This window comes from Marmota flaviventris, chromosome X, assembly GCF_047511675.1.
Source record: "Marmota flaviventris isolate mMarFla1 chromosome X, mMarFla1.hap1, whole genome shotgun sequence".
NCBI lineage: Eukaryota > Metazoa > Chordata > Mammalia > Rodentia > Sciuridae > Marmota > Marmota flaviventris.
The window spans coordinates 88,900,471-88,918,751 of record NC_092518.1 but is presented as its reverse complement, the minus strand read 5'-3'; the positions used below and the strand labels follow the sequence as shown (position 1 = coordinate 88,918,751).

General features: G+C 34.7%; 1 protein-coding gene across 2 annotated transcripts in view; it reads right to left on the bottom strand.

Annotated features, from left to right (window-relative positions):
• Positions 1–9,420: 9,420 nt before the first annotated feature.
• Positions 9,421–18,281, bottom strand: part of Fam199x (family with sequence similarity 199, X-linked) — a 31,377-nt gene continuing 22,516 nt past the window's right edge. The window contains exons 5-7 of one of the 2 annotated variants that reach the window (XM_071606019.1): positions 18,015–18,281; positions 16,653–16,819; positions 9,421–14,996 (exon numbers count right to left, since the gene is read on the bottom strand). In XM_071606019.1, coding sequence (XP_071462120.1) covers positions 14,984–14,996; positions 16,653–16,819; positions 18,015–18,281 — 447 coding nt within the window. In that variant the 3' untranslated portion in view covers positions 9,421–14,983. Of the gene's footprint in view, positions 16,820–18,014 lie in introns of both variants that reach the window. The other variant, XM_027931168.2, reaches the window with a different exon arrangement.

The window sequence follows — 18,281 nt, the reverse complement described above, 5'->3', positions numbered from 1 at the left end:
GTGCACCAACACATCCAGCCTTAAGTGCTAATATAAAAGCATTTTATTGAAATATAACATATGTACAGAACATTGCACATTAGTGTACAGCCCACTGACTTCCTAGAAGCTGACCATATTATTTAATTAACAGCTACATAAAGATACTAAGAATTACCAGTACCCTAGAAGGCCTCTTCAAATACCCTTCTTGCTATTATGGGCACCCTAGGCTCCTAAGGGTAACCACTATCCTAGCTAGTTCTAGCAACATACACCATCTTCTCTTTTGTTTATACCATGTATTAGGTATTCTGTATTTTGAAACAGAAGAATATTTTGAAACACAACATTATGCTTGTGATATATATCCATCCTCATTGTTAGATGTAGTGGCATATCATTCATGATCAAAGTTGCACAGTATTATTGTGTGAATATACTTACTCTTATTAAGTTCACATTTTTGTCATTTGGGTAGTTTCCAATTTGAAGATATTATAATTGTTGTACTCTAGTAAATGTCTTGGCAAACATACATATTTATATTGTATAAATATCTAAGAGTAGAATTGCTGGGTATTAAGGTATACATATGTTCAGCTATAGTAAATACTGCTAAACAATTTTTGAAAGTTCTGGTTCCTCCACTCTCTAAATCCAACTTGGGTATATGGTATTGTATTTATTTTTGTGGTGCTGGGGATTGAACCCAGGGCCTCATGCACACTAAGCTACATCCCCAGCCCTATGCTATTTTTAAACTGCTATGTTTTTTTAACCCCACAAAGTAGGTATTATTTTATACTGCTTATGTTTTAGATTTACCTATGTTTTCCTTTTGGAACCTTATCATTTTTTTCCACTTTTATCTTAATTGGAGTATAATTGACATACATTGAACAACACAGATCTTAAATACAATTGTCCTTCCTTCTCAAATGTCAGATATCTTTCTGGAATTATTTTTCTTCCTTCTAAAGTATATAATTTAGAAATTGGCCTAATAAGAATATAATGATACTAATCTCAGCTTTTTTATTCTGAAAATGCTTTAACTTGCCCTCATATTTTAAACTTTTATTAATTAAAAAAATTAAATCTATTTAAATCAAGAAAATATCATTAACTCTGATGTAACTGCCACCCAATGTCAACAATTATCCATTCATGCTAATCTTTCATATTTACCCTTTTGAAGGTCCAGATATTATGATTCACCCATAAATATATTAATGTGCATCTCTGAAATATAAACTCTTAAAAATTAAAGATAACAACAACATGTTATCACTCTAGGAAAATAGATGATTCTTTAATATATAAGATCATTGAATATCCAGTGTTCACATTTTCCCTGATTGCTTCTTTTTTAACAATTGTTTGAATAGGGACTCAACAGGTCCATACATTGAAATTAATGTTTGGAGTTGGGTTTGTGGCTCAGTGGTAGAGTGCTCACCTAGCACATGCAAGGCCCTGGGTTTGATCCTCAGCACCACATAAAAATAAATAAAATAAAGGCATTGTGTCCAACTACAACTAAAAACTATTTATAAAAAAAAAAGAAACTAATGTTTGTTTCTCGTGTGTCTTTTTATGGATAAGATTCCTCCTCCATCTTCTCATTTGCTTTGCAATGTTTTTGTTAAGGAAATGTAGTTGTTTATCCTGTTGTTTCCTGGAATATGTATCTTACAAATTACCTTTGATTTCATCTGAATTCATTCAAACTCAAATCACCTAGCTACATAGAATCTTTAACCAAAACACACACACATATAAACAAGGTCTTTTAAATGTACACTTTCCTTTTCAAAGCTATGTAGACAAGGACAGCATCATCTCCATCCTACCTCTACTAAGTAATAAGGTGCCCTCCATTCTTACTTCATATTGGTCTGTGTTTTATATGTATATCAAATATTGACTTAATGAACAATTTGAAAGACCAGATATCAGATGTAGTTCGTAGATAATTTTAACTAAAAAATGAGGATAATATTAAAGATTTCATGAAATGTATGTTGTTAACATGGGGAAGTGAAGGAAAATTTGAAATATTTTTAGTTAAAAATATTTCCAGTAAAGTATATTTTGACATATTTATACAAACATGGAGTGCATCTTATTCTAATTAGGATCCCAATATATCTAAAAAAGAATTAAAAAATTTCCTTCAGAAATCAACAAAAAGGGGCTGGGGTTATGGCTCAGTGGTAGAGTGCTTGCCTAGCATGTGTGAGGAACTGGGTTTGATCCTCAGCACCACATAAAAATAAAAAGTAAAGATATTGTGTCCACCTATAACTACAAATATTAAAAAAAAAGAAAAAGAAATCAAGGAAAACATGTCAAATTCCTTTGCTACCAATGGTGGCATCTTAAATAATGTAATAAAGTACTCAAACTGAATTCTCTTAGGAGGTTTTTAAATGATCATACTCCCGTGGGGAAAAATATTTTAATCACTGTCATATTTAGACATAGTATACTGATGACAATGCAATTTTCTGAATGCACATGAGATAAATGAAGTTAATACCACTGAGCAAACATGATATTTTTGTTGTACTATGATCAAGGATGAATCACCAAGTAAAATAATTAATCAGAAATCAGTGCTAACTCTCACTGGGAAACTATTATTTCCTTGCAAGGCAGTTAACTGCTCTAAATTTATAAGCTAATGAATTTGTTCTAGTTATAAGCAGGTATTAGTTGCAGGAAATTTTTGTGCATTTAAGCAAAAGTAATGACCTTTTTATATATATTTTGGCATACTTTTATCATATAGGATATTGTGCAAATATGTTAGATGACAGCATACATTACAAATAAATTTTGGATAATATAATATTACAAAACAAGTCTAGAATTTGAATACATGTCCAAAATATATTTAGGAATCATAAATTTAAATCTTAATTTCATCAGCCTTTGAATAGCATTTTTTCAATGATTAAATAAAGTATAAAAAATGGCTAGGGATGTCGTTCAGTGGTTTAATGCTCCTGGGTTCAATCCCTGGTACAAAGAGAGAGAGAGAGAGAGAGAGAGAGAGAGAGAGAGAGAGATGAGGATAGGTCAAAGATGAGCAAAGCCTTAAGAGTTTCAATGTCCATGATCATACCTTAATAAATATGATCATGATTTAAATCAGTTTGAAAGGAATGGGGAGTTGCAAAGAAGCAACAGTGTTCATGCTTTCAATAAATATGAAGAAAAATAGGACTAGGATTTTTAAAATAATTCTATTTGAATTGAAATCTCCATTAAACTCAGATTTAAAAGCTATTATTAATATCAAATTCACAAAGCTCTGTACATGTGCAAGAAACTAGAGATGTGAAAATGAAAATGAGGACTCATGGGATGACAAATAAACCTAATTGTAAGGCAGAATGGCATACATGCTTAATGAAGGTAGAATAAATGTTTTAATAGTGCCTAAAAGAAACACACCCTGAGAGGAATAAGGGTTACCTTCAAATGCATGAGAATTAGGACTTCCGAAATGCCTATATGGGGCCTGTGGCCAGACCAGAATGAATTCTCTTCACTGGTCTGTAACAAAATGACCAAAATGGTAATGTGGAAAAGTTTTCATACATCTTCTTTAGAAGTATGCCTTCCTCCCTTCTTGGTTTGAAAATTAGCTTTCCTTTGATGAAATGCATCTTGGTTATCTCTGATCTGAAACTCTGAAAACCAATGTAAGATAATGTAAGGTGGCTGGATGCAGTGATACACACTTTCCATCCCAGCCTCTCAGGAGGCTGAGGTAGGAGGATCACAAGTTCAAAGACTTTGTCTCAATATAAAATATAAAAAGGAATGGGTATGTAGCTCAGTGGTTGAGTGTTCCTGGGTTTAATTCCTGGTACAAAAATTAAATGAGGCTAGGCCAAAGGTACTCAGGTGAAAAGCCTTAAGAGTTTCTGATATCAAAGCTGGAAAAAGTTGAGTAACAAATAAATAACATAGTATCAGGTTCTAACCCAAAATATAAAATACCCATTTGTCTACTTATTTGACATAAATAATTGAATAAATAAATAAATGGGCAAAAGAGAAAATCCTCTATAGAGAAGAATTCCAAATAATATGTGTAGATACTCCAGTCTTTAGGAAATAGAATCTCATTTCCCCTTTGGTTGTGGGCTGGATGGAGTAACTTGCTTCTGAAAAACAGTACAGAAAGGGAAAATCAAGCTGGGTGCAGTGGAGCACACCTGTAGTCACAGTGGTTCAGAAGGCTGAGGCAGGAGGAACCCGAGTTCAAAGCCAGCTTCAGCAACTTAGCGAGTCCTTAAGCAACTCAGCAAGACCCTTCTCTAAATATAAAATACAAAAAAGGGATGGGGATGTGGCTCAGTGGTTAAGCACCCCTGGTTCAATACCAAGTACAAAAAAAAAAAAAAGGAAAATCAGTAACTTTACAATGAAGAAGACTGGCAAATAGCACCTTACCCAGGTGATCAGTTAGCATGATTAGTGTTAAGCCATGTTCATAGGATAAACTCTTTGAGACAATGCAATGAGAATGGCACCACACCCTTATGGTACTCCTCAAAACTCCAAATTCCAGTCTAACCATGAGAAACACATCAGGCAAACCCAAACTGAGGAATAACATTCCATAAAAACCTAATTTTCATATTTTAAAAACAAGGAAAACTATGGCCCTATCACAGACCAGAGGAGTCTAAAGAGACATGATGATTAAATGCAATGAGGTATCCTGGATTAGATTCCAGGATCTAAAAGGGCTATTAGTGGGAAAACTAGTGAAATCAAAAGGAAATCAATCTGTAGTTCAGTTAATAATAATGCACTGATGTTCATATTAAGTGAATTTCAAAATGTACTATAGTTATGCAAGATATTAATATTAGGGGAAACTAAATGGGAGTTACTCTCTATACTATCTTTACAACTTTTTTATAAGCCTAAAATTATTCCAAAATAAAATGTTTGCTATGAACTAATAAATGCAAAGACTTTGCCTCTAAGATTCTAATTTATCTGGATGAAGGGTGGGAAGAGTTAGAAATCTGTATTTTCCAAAAGTCTCCTGATGATTCTGATGATTAGCTGGAGTGGAGAAATACTATATCAGTGGTTTTTAAACATAAATATGCGTCTGAATTCCCTGGCAAGCTTGCTAAACAGATTGCTAGGCTGGAGATGAAACTCAGTGGGAGAGTGCCTATTTAGCATGCATGAAACCCTGGGTTCAAATCACAAAAACAAGAACAACAACAAAGCAAAACAAAAACCCACACAGATTTCTAGTCCCCCACCTCAGGATTTATTACATAGTAGATCTGGAATGGCGCCTGAGAAATTGGTCTTCTTAAAAGTTCTCAGGTGATGCTGATTTTACTGCTCTACATGATGGGACCATACCTCGAGAACCATTGTTTTACACCCAAATCTTAAGTCCCAATATCTTAGTGTGAATTGTACAAGTGTGCAAACCACTATGAAATGTAGCAGAATAGCAGTGTGATCCAGTGGAAAGATAATTGGTCTATAGTTTCACAGACTTGGATTCTGGTCCTTAATTTGTCATCATCAAACCATATGACCTAGATGAAATGCTTAACCTTCCTTGGCCTCAAAGTTTCTCATCTACACAGTAAAGACACTGGTTTAATAAAACTTCTTTCAAACTTTCCAATCACCAAATAGTTCTTTTTTTTTTTTTTTTTTGGTACCAGGGATTGAACCCAGGGGCACTTAACCACTGAGCCACATCCCCAACCCTTGTTTATATTTTATTGGGAGACAGGGTGTTGCTTACTTGCTTAGGGCCTTGCTAAATTATTGGGATAGGCTTTGAACTCACAATCCTCCTGCCTCAGCCTCCCAAGCTGTTAGAGTCTGTAAACAAGTCAAAAATAACACCTGGCATTTTGCCAGGGGAATGTTAGAGTTCGTAAACAAGTCTGGATGGTGCCTGGCAAAATGCCAGAGGGAGTGGTTTGAGAAGTAACAAAAACAAGCCATTAAGTGTGGAGATTCCTTATTGGTTGACTGATGTATCTAGTTTATGCTAATTAGATAAGCTGTGTGGAATGTATAAATACTGCTTCTGTCCTACAATAAACGGCTTCCACTCCTACTGTATCAGTCTACACAAGTCGTTCGTCACCCCCTGGTTAGTTTGCCCAGCCAGCCGGGCTGCGGCACCAAGCCACTAGGATTATAGTTGTGTGCCCCTACACTTGGCACCAACTAGTTCTGTTATCTCAGATTTGATAAAGAATTGTGTGAGTCTAATCCAATATTTAAAAAACATTAGTGGAAAATATTTCTCTAGAGTATATGTTATTATGAAGCAATAAAATACTATTTTTAAACAATAAGGCAGAACAGGTCCAAATTAATATTATCTTCATTCCATGTCATCATGATACACCTTGTTCAATCATGTTGTCATTGCCATAAATAAATAAATAAATAAATAAAAGGTATTGTGTCCATCTACAACTAAAAATATAAAACAAAGTCTCATTTAAAAAAAATCACACCTCATTGGCCAAAGCCATCAATTTCCAGCTTTCTCACCCACATTAACTACCAGAAAGCCTCCAAATGACAGTTATTTCTAAAAACCAAATTGCCCTATATAGACAGTTGTAGCTATTAGGAGGAAGGAAACGCATTTTTAAAAAATATGTATTTTTAGGTGTAGTTGGACACAATGCCTTTATTTTATTTACTTATTTTTATGTGGTGCTGACGATTGAACCCAGAGCCTCGCACATGCTAGGTGACCGCTCTACCACTGAGCCCCAGCCCCAGCCTCAGCCCCAGGAAACCCATTTGAGACCTTGATAAAAGATATGGAAGCTGGGCACAAGGGGCACACCTATAATCCCAGCTACTAGGGAGGATGAGACAAGAGGATCCCAAATTCAAGGCCAGCCTGGGCAACTTAATGAGACCATTTAAAAAAAATCAAGGTAGGGTTGTAGGTCCCTTGAAGCACCCATATTCTATAGTTTAACTGGAAAGTGTAAACTTCAGTAAGTTATAACACAATATACATAAAAATAGACATGCTGTCCATTTAAAGCTACAAAAAAAGTCTCAGTTACATCTGTTAAAAGTAGATTTCTTTCTTCTTTTTAAAAATCATTTTATTGTTGTTTATTTTTTATGTGGTGATGGGGATTGAACCAGGGCCTCATGCATGCTAGGCATTGCTTTACCACTGAGCTACCTTCCCAGCCCAAAAGTAGATTTCTTAATTTCTTCTTTTTTATTTTTTAGTTATAAGTAGATACAATATCTTTATTTTATATTTATGTGATGCTGAGGATCGAACCCAGTGCCCCATGCATGCTAAGTGAGCGCGCTACCTCTGAGCCACAGCCACAGCCCCAGATTTCTTAATTTCTAAGGGATACAAATCTTAAATTTTCCTTGTATCCTCCACAGTATCCTCACAAAATTCTATACCTATTTACAAATCTACCACATGGGTCAATTTTGGCTAAAAAGAAAGTTACTGGGCTAAGAGGTAGGTGGGATAGTAAATACATGCTCCAACTTATCTTGAACAGTTATTTCCCTTCCTCCTGCCTCCTACCCAAATTATCCCATGGCTTTAATAACTAAGTACTGAGGAACAACTAGAATCTGTTTTTATCTAAAAGCAACAGGACATCTCACTTTCACTGAAAAGTGTTTAAGACACCATCAGGGCTTATCAAGCAATAGTAAAAACTCTTCTACACTAGTGCTAACAAAATGAATGATTTTGAAATGAATTGTACAAATGATCATGATTTTGACTGCAAACAAAAACAAATATTTGATATTAAGGAACTATTTTAAAGGTATTATTTTTAGAGGTATGATGGTGGTATTATAGTTACATATAAGACAGTAATATCTTTGTCTTTAAAAATCACATACTAAAATACTTAAAAATGAGATTCTGTCACCTGAGATTAGCTTCAGTATCATTGGAATTTTAAGATGAGTGGGTGGGTAGCTAAGGTAAAAGAAACAAAAGACTAGTGGTGAGAGTCAAAGTATAGATGTCTACATGGGGATTCATTTTATTCTTCTCTACTTGAAATTTTTTATAATGAAATTGAAAATACATAAATCCAATAATCTGTCTGAAGGATTCTGATAACCAAAGGAGTGTTAAAACATTATGTACTCATTACAAATGGAAGTGATATTGTACCTAAATGTAGTATCAACCTATTAGTAAAGAAACATGGATATTATAATACAAGCATCCCGCTTACCATGAGATCCAAGCTAATGGCAAGGGTGAAGAATTGTCAGACCCAAAAAACAGTGAATCTATTAAGGCTCTTGTATCCTAAGGATTAATGAAGAAACACTTTGGGAGGATGATTCGGAAATTCACACTTCTATTTTTTTTTTATATTTACTTTTTAGTTGTAGTTGAACATAATACCTTTATTTTTTTTTTATGTGGTGCTGAGGAACCAGTGCCTCACATGTGCTGGGTGAGTGCTCTACCACTGAGCCACAACCCCAGCCCTCTATTTTTTTATAAGCATATTTTTTTAAAAACTGCAGTCTTTTAAAATGTATGTATTCAGTTCTGAGTACTAGTATTGTCATTTACAACTGTTTTTGCATCAAAGGGCAGACTCATAAAGAAACCTGGAAAGATAAAAACTGAGAAATTGTGTGGTTGGGGGTATAGTTCAATGGCAGGGCACACACGTGGTAGGCCCTGGGTTCAATCCCCAGCACTAAAACATACAAACCTGGGAAAATGCACCAAATTTCCCATAGTATTCGAATATATCTTTTTAATAGTCAAATGAAATGGTCAATGTTTGAGTAATTCCTCCTTGAAACCACCAAGTTCCTAATTTTGGTAGTGGCTTTAATGAAGCAGAAGATGAAATAGATCTCGCTTTTCCTCTCATGCCAATCACAACAGTTAATTGTAAACAGTAGTTTTTAGCCACTCGTTATCATTCACTAGTAAAATAATGATTAATGGCTTGCTATATAAGCCATCAAATCTCTATTGCAGCATTGTCAAGAACTCTCTGTGGTAATGGGAATGTTCTAGAGCCTGTGCTTTCCAATAGAGAAATAGAAATATTTCACATTGGGCACTTGAAGCACTGCTATGGGACTAAGGAATTAATTTTCAAAATTTATTTAGTTTTATTTCATTTAAATAGCCACATATGGGGCTAGGGTTGTGGATTAGTAGTAGAGTGCTTGCCTAGTATGTGCGAGGCACACCGGGTTCAGTCCTCAGAACCACATAAAAAGAAATAAATAAAATAAAGGTATTGTGTCAACCTACAACTAAAAATGTATTTTTTTAAAATAATAAATAAATAGCCACATGTGGCTAATGGCTACCATAGGGACAGTACAGCTCTCAAGTACACAAAAGAAGAAATACACATACTCAAGTTTCACTTAATACCTAACTCACATTTATTAAAAATTGAAGATTACAGAAAAGCATGAATAAGACTGGCTTCATTAAACAAGCTTAATTAAGTTACCTTTGACTAATAAATGAAAGTACTTAATACCACAAAGGAATTTTGAGAATAAGGTCTATGCCAACCTCTGAAATTAAAAACAAAGGAAAAGCAGCTAGGACATTTTCCAAAGGAGACAGCAATCATAGGCCTCCCTCTAGTGGCAAGAGATAAAGTTGCTGCTGAAAAGCTGAACTGCTCCTGTTTCTTCTATACATCAAAGGGCACACAGGGATTTCTTTTATAAAACCATAACTTAAAAAGATTTAGAGTGACTATAAGGAAACCAGATCATTTTTGTCAACAAAATAAGGCCTAATTTTCACTTATTATCAACATTAATCTCTCTCTTGAAATCTAATCTCTTCAGAAAAAAAATATTTTGCCAATGACTTTTGGGGAATTGGGCTCTACCCAAGCAGAGAGCTAAAGGAAAGAGAGCGATTCTTCTCTGCTGGTCAGTGTCCTAGGATGAACATGAAAGAAACTGATTCAGAAGTATAAAGTGGTAACCAGCAGCAGGGTTTGTAAAAACTTGCACATCAAAAGAAACAATAAAAATGATAGTATTACAAGTGTTCTTAATAACTGGAAACATTTTTTCATTCTGATATTCAGTTCAAAAGACAGCTCTGCCACATAGCCAGTTTTAATTACAATCACACACACTCATTTAGACTTAACTACTGAATTACTTTCAAGTACAAGAAGGAACTCAAAATAGAAATGACTTGTGTTATAACTATTGTTATTTCCTCACACAGCTTCAGGAAAAACAGGCTTTATATACACTGTAGTAAGTACAGAATGTACAGAAGACAGTTATATATACAAAAGTGCATTAATACATTTAGCAGGAATACAGGAAAAATAAATCCTGGTTAACAACCGGATACATTACAGTATTTAAGACTACTTGAAGATTCTCCAAACCAGTCAACTTCCTACTTGCTTTGGTTATGATATTGATGCTACATAACTAATCTTTGAAACTAAAAACAAAGACAAAAAAAAAAACCCTCAAACAATTTGAAATACTTAACCATCTGTGAAATGTCTTAGATGGGGTTGATCATTAATATCCTTGACAAAGAGTTCTATTAGATTCCCAACACAAAGATTTAGAATGTCTAATATTTATATCTAAATTAGGAAATATCAAATAGGAAATTAAATGAATCTACTTCAGGAACAGAGATTATCTGCTCCATTCTTAAACGCCTCAGCTAGATAAGCTAACTCCAAAGTTTCATTTTACAATAAGTCACCTACTGTTAAGAGCAAGTAGCTCCACAAAACAAGTCATGGCTTCAGGCCAATGTTCCTTAGAACAATCCAGAATAGTAAGTATTAACTTGTCATTTATACATATTACTTGTACAACTACCTTTACATAGTCAAAATGTATATGCATAATTAAGCAATTCACCTTTTTTTTTTTTTACCTCCATCCCTCACCACAAAAAAGAACACAGATTTCCACAGGTTCCATTAACCACAAAAACGCAACAATAAACTTGACAATAAAGAAAAAGTTCTACAAATTCAGCAAAGACCAAATCAGACCAAACTGGTTTTTCTGAGTTCCTCATGAATTTCAAATTAAAATGTAATTCACCATTATTTGATCTCGGTTAAGACACTAATAACATTATTTAAAAAAAAATAATTGGAAAGGGAGCTGAAAACAATTTTAATATTTTTAAAATGAGAATACAATTTTAGTGAGTCAACTCAGATCTTTAGCTATACCATGCAACTTCCTTATTCTTAATACCCAATTAGAAGAATTTTCAGAGTTCTTTCTAAGCCTTTTGGAATAAGTAAATTATTTTCCAAAGAAATAATGACAGGTAGCAGATAGACATGAACAGTAGGAACATTAAGGGGATAATTCTATAGATGGGCCTACTGTGTTGGCCTACCCACATGCTTTCTTTTAAAAAGCAATTTACCTAAGGCCACTCAGGCCCTGCCCTGGCTTAAGGCAATAGGATGAGTTGCAACCTGTTATCTGTAGAGTTATTCTCAGGCATAAGGAACTTAAGATCCCTCTCTGCCTAAAAGAACACAAAGTACCCTGAAGTGAAGACTTTCAAAACCCTTATATACACCAAAAGTTCTACTGAGGAAGACGGGATAATTAAAAGCAAAGCCCACCCACCATGAAATCTGTTTAAATTTTAAAAAAATCAAGTTCCAATTAGAACTGGTTAGGTGGACCAAAGTGACCAGAGTTGCCTTCAGATCTTTAGCATTACATGGTAAAATTCCCCCCACGGGCTCTGCTTGGGTACCTGAGGCTAAGATACTATGCAGTAGGGACTAAAAATCTGATGCAAAACTATTATCAGTCAAAAAATTGAGACCCCCCCCCACCCCGGCATCTTCCTCCCTCTTGAGAGTGCTTTTTTCCTTCTAATAAAACTGCTAGACTTTACTGCTTTTCATGCCTTGCCTGGAATTTTCTCCTGCAAGAACTCAAGATCTGAGAAACACAACATGATCCCAGACCATGGCTGGTAACATTAAGACTTAATTTCTAAGGAGTATGTTTCAGATACTATGCTTAGAGGTGTTTAGCGCAAAGTGTCTCCCAGATGGTTCTTAGCCACTTAACCTAATTTCAGTTTTAAGAAAAATTTACTTTATCAGACTGAAAACTAATCTGAAGTTACCACAGTACATATGTATACAAATTTATTTACTAATAGTCCTTTTCATGATTAAATATACTTGTAATTTAGACATGCTGAATATCACTGAACTCATTGTCAACAAAATTATTTAATGTAACTAGGAATTTTACTATCAACTGTCCCCAAATAAAAATGGACAGAAGTATTCCCCCTCAATGCCAAATAAGATAGAAGTGCTAAAAGATTAAAGGAAAGTATTATGTTTTTGGATATGAGTTATCGTTCAATAAGCTCATGTGATAGACAGAAATGTTAAGAGGTGAAATGATTAGACTGATAGCTATAACCTAATCAGTGGATTAATCCATTTGATAGTTTGATAATTTGAATGGATTATTGGGTGGTAACTGGCATGACTGGAGGAAGTAGGTCACTGAAGGGCATGCCCTTAAGGAATCATATTTTGTCCCTGGCACTTATTCTCTGTGAGTTGAGTAGTTTTTCTTCACCCTGCCCTGCTAGGATGTTCTGCCTCACCTCCATCCGGCTCAGAGTGATATAGCCAGCTGTCGGTGGACTGAGCCTCTGAAACTGTGGGCCCAAATTAAACCTTTTTCTCCTCCAAGTTGTTCTTGTCGGGCCTTTTAGTCACAGTGATGAAAAGCTGACTAACACAGAAAGGGAAGGTAGTATTCCAATTATGACACAAATGAATTCAAAGAATCCTTAAAGTTAACAAGAGAATCAGCTTGCTATATACTCTTGGCTCTTGGAATACTTTTACCTATACCTTGAAAATTTTCTTTCCAAATAACTGTATCTGGTTTTAAAAGTATACTGGCCTATGACTTTTCTCAGGGGGAAAAAGAAGAATACATTAAGTCATACTCCAGATAACTTTCAAGATTCTTCAGTGATCTAGCTGGGTAGAAAATAAAGTTACACAAATGAGGTTTAAGATCTGAAGGATTTTGTTTTTGTTTTACACTCTATCACTACAGATTGGTTCAATTCAAAGGTTTTACTTACTGATATCCAAACACCATGGGTATTATACAAAATGAATTATCACATGATTATTTTTTGAGTTTGGAGAAGCCTGATACTGACAAAAAGTACAGAGTTCACCACCTTTTAAGGCACATGAGGCTAAAAGACTAAGCCATGAACAAAAAGTCTACCAGAGAACCCAAAACAAACAAGACTTCTATATTGTTTATATACTAACATTTTTGGCTTAAATATGAAGATATTTGACAAATTTTACAATTTTTAAAGCTCATCAGAATCTGGATAACTTTATATAATAATTTCTTATAATTTTAGTTTTCTTGAGATTTAGCATTTCAAAAGCTAAATAAAATGAGACATCTACTCAATCTATGAAGAGTCATTATTTTATTAAGTCAGTTTCTGAGATTAATTCAGCAATATCTAATTTACCCAAGGGACAAATAAATTAAACTAAGCTGCCACATCCAATAAAATATGAGACAAGTATTACTTTTAAGTTTTTGTTGATAAAGAATGAATTAGCCCTTTATACCCCACTAACACATTATAGCACACTGTCTTCCTTTAATAGGTTGCAAAACTGTAGAAAAATACACGCCATTTTATTTAACTCAAGGTTCATGCTTTTAAAAGTAGCAGTAAGGACTGAAATACCATTCATTACAAGATCTCTAATCAAAGGTCTCTGGAAAGTCTGTGGGAACTTTATCATGCACTCTGTTAACAAGTTTTATTTTTTTAAAGAGGAGAATTATTTGCAGCAATGTCAGTTCTGTACAAATGAGAACCAACACTGGGGCAAATAAGCCTTGCCTTAATACTAATTGGTTAATAAGGGTTTATATTTAAGAAGGATAAATACTGAGTTGTATCACTTTTATTTGAACTCAGAGAGATAACAGATTGAATAAATAATTACTTATTCCAAGAAAGAGATCATTCAAACTTTAATTATCCACATGAAGCATTAAAAAGATAAAAATCATTTCTTTTTGGGCTGGCTTCTTTTTTGAAGGGATAGAGAAAGACTTGGTAGTCTTCCTCTTAGATTATAAGCAAGTTCAAGTTATTTATTTATTTATTTATTTTTAATGAAAGAAATATTTCATTTTTTTTCCAAATCCTCTTTATGGGTTGGCTCTAACTTATAGTAAAGATAGTGCATCCAGATTTACACAAAATTTTATGACACACTTCTACAAACAATCAAACGTTTACAAACTTTAAAAATTCGCTTTGTGGCACTTTGGTAAATTTGTTTAATAGTGACTTAAGTTAAATCTAAGGTAATAAAACTATGTGATTGTTGGGAGAATACAGGAATTGGTCTTAAAATCATATCATGACCCTGTTTAGGAATTTCTCTTAGTGACCACCGGGATTTTCTTTTACAGGTCACCATATAAAGTAAATAGTTTCCAAGTATGTGACAGATAAATTCTGCTCACATTGGTCTCCCAATGTGGCCTATTTCCTTGAATCATAGATAAACAGCAGGCAATAAGTCTGTTGGATTTTGTTTTTCCTAAAAGCAGGTAGAGAATTCAGATGTATTTGCTCTTCTCTCCCTTTATTCTTCCTATACTTGGAAGGGAAAACAATGAGGTTTATCTTTTCCATCTTCTTCCAAGTAGTTTGGGGTCTTTTCCCAGCTCTCTTTGAGTCCTCTAAGCTGGGTAGGGGCACCGAAGAGGAAGTAAGAGGAAAGTCAGAAAGATACACATATGATTTTATTTTAGTAAACTTTTACATTCTGACTTTAGAAGTAGTCTTCAAAAGGTTACCACTAAATCACAGACCTCGCAAAACTGCAATGTATTAATTTTATCCTCAGTTTCAATTCTTTAACCTACAAGGAATCAAAATGAAATCAAAATTTCAAAACAAATGATTACAGTGAAGTTTAAGACTTATAACAACTGAGAATTAAGAATTTAAGTTGATCTATTTTTTAATGAGCTAATGTTAAAAAGAAGTAGAAATTCTATTAACCTCTGGACTCTAGAGTTTAAAAAAATATTGATTATGACTCTTCCTACAGAATCAAGATTACCTCCTAAATGTTATTCACTATAAAAAGAAAATTATGAAAGTCGAAAAGCAGCTTGATTGTCAGTAGTATCACTTTCCATCTTCTTTAACTCATGTGCATGTTCAAAGACATGTAGTAGAAGAAAAGGAATCACTCTATTTCTAAATCTGTAATAAATTCTCTGTGAAAACATTTAAAGAATCTACATGATTTCACATTTAAATTTAGAGTTCTATTAATAACCAACAAATTAAGGTGTTTTCTGTAACTCACTGATCTGTGTACTTACAGCAATTTATAGAGAAATTTAGCAGAACACTAAAGGCTGTCTGTCATCAGTTACTTTTGAACATTAACTTGTTCACATGCCTGAAGCTGTTACACCAAATATTTAAAAATTAGAGCTGTGCTGGATGAAAAATGACCCACAAAAAGAACTTGAGAAACAGAGAATGATAAGGGGAAGGGGAGCAAGAGGAGAGAGATTTTCTATCTTTGAGACAATTTTGCAGCCTAAAATTTCAGAAAGCAATGGGAAAATAGAATCAATTGTTCTGCTTAATTGCTTTCTCTACTTGCATATGAATCAACAGCATCAAGTCTACAATTCAGCTACTACTAACGTTATATCCTCAGTAGTTATCATTTGCAGAAAGGATTCAATTTTACCTAAAGGGAAAAATGAAAACAAAAAACCTAACTGGAAAAAAAGAGTAGGGCCTGTTCTTTTACACCTTTGAGTTAACAATGAATGAAAACAAATAGAACTAAATCTAATGAAGGCACTATAGTAAACAGCAATCCACACTTTACACACACCCCTACTCTACCCCACCCCCGCTTCAAGAAAGATTCCCACAAGGAATTGAGAATTATGCTATGGCCCTTTAGAAAAAGTAAACTAAGAAATCTTAACATTAAGAAGGGAACTAAGGGGCTAGGGATATGGCTCAGTGGTAGAGCACTTGCCTGGCATGCGTGAGGCCCTGGGTTTGATCCCAAGCACCACAAAAAAGGGGAGAGGGACTGAATTATGATCTATACACATGTACATAACAAACTACTTGTCAGCAGTACCATGAAGTAAAATCTCCTAAAAAGTACTAGTCTTTGAAAAAAACCCACTTAACTACCATAAAGTTTAAATAGTCAAAATATTTACTTAAACCAGTGGTTCTTAAACCAGAATGCACATCAGAACAGCCTGGCACTGGTTGAAAAACACAATGCTGGGCTACTCCCCCAGCGTTTCTGACTCACTGGGTCTGGAGTGGGGCTGATAGTAAGCAATCCTAATAATTTCTCAGGTGATGCTAAAGTTGCAGTTCCTGGGACCACCCTCTGAGAATCACTGGCCTAAGTTACTAATGGTATATCAGCACAGCCCTAACCAAAATTTTGGTCAAGATGCATGTAAACCAATAAGGATAGAATAATGCTTAGAAAGAACGCTGATAAATTCATCCTTATTACATCAAAACATCAACATCTGCTTCATGGTCTTCCTCAGTCACTTTCAAGGACAGCACTTCTTCATTAAGGAAGAGCCCACTAAGCCTCTCCTTCCGGGCCTGCCTCTGCTCCTTCAGCTGCCTCTTGCGAAAGGCCTTCTGCTGTAACTTCCGCTGCTTAGATCGTTTCTGTCAAAGTAAAAAGCTCTAGATCAGTAAGGTTTACTTCTTGGAATATCCACCCCAAAGTGTTTTTTATAGCTCAATATTCTCCTTTCCCAATTTTAAGAGATGTTCAAGATTCTCCTTTCATGGCATTTGACCAGCAACTCTTCCGACTAGGAAGGGCTGATACTTGATCATTTGGGCTAGCTATGGATAACCAGACACTTATCAAGGCACATTGGTATCAATGCATAGTGAAAAAAAAATTAATACTAGGGGACAAAATGAATATAGAATGTAGAGAACTTTTCATAAATCTCTACCACTTATGCTTTTAAGGAGGCTTGAACCCAAAAGCACTAGCAATTTTTATAATGGCTGGGAAAGAATCATGCCTTTTTATATTAGCCAAATATCATCTTAAAAGCCCATTAGAACCCCAGTGAATAATCCAATCTTCAATACCAGGGAACTAATGCCAAAAAGGAATGGCCACATATCAAGAGAAATCCTCTGGCAACCAACAAAGCTGGCTATGTTTCTGCTACTTCGTTAAGAACCAGGAAAGAAATCATTGTGTATCTTTAAGTCACCACTGAGTTCTCAAAGAGTTAAAGAGATTCTCTTTTCATCTTTAAATTGGTTCCAGACTGTATCACTGCAAGGAACCAAATGTTCCTGTTAAGCCTCAGAACCATTCCATATACACTTACACTTTCTGTTTTTAAAAGTACCCAATATTATTATAAAGGATTTCTATAGACAGAAATTACAGAAAGCATTATTGTCTAAATTATCTAAGAAGGAATATTCAAGGTTAAAACATCAAGAAAACATTTAACACACACAAAAGACGTATATACAACATTTTTAGGAGCTAATAGACAGCAACATCAGCAACATAGTGAGATTCGCTCAGTAATGAGTTGCAGTCAATATTGCAATCTTGAGAATTACTCATTATTTCCATTAATATCTTACTTAAGACAGACACAAAAATCAAATAAAATTGAATGTGAATGATTGTGGGTCAAAAAAGAGTACTTCAAAGCACTCAGCCTAGAGTGCTCTCTTTGACAGCAGAGCATCCTGCTTGTTCAATTAAAACCCAAACCCACAGGCATCTAGATAGACAATTTTCACTGTTCAAGAAATTTAAATGAAGAAGGACTAATATTAATATTGAAAGGTAAAGTTTTGTATTGATTAGACATTTTACTTTTGAATCCCGAATCCGCTCTGCTGCACTTGCAGACAGGTTGCTGTCACTGTGTGCTCGACTCATGTTGGCACTGGAGTTTGAAGCAGAGTTTCCAACACTGGACCCACTGCTGCTTGCAGAACTGACCATGCTGGCACTGCTGCTGCTGGCACTGGCACTGGCACCGCTCACTCCACTAGTGCTTGCACAACTAAAGTTGCTTCTCTTCCAGGCCTCTCTGGCAGGCCGCTGGCGAGGACTATGCTCCTTGATATAGTTTCTGAC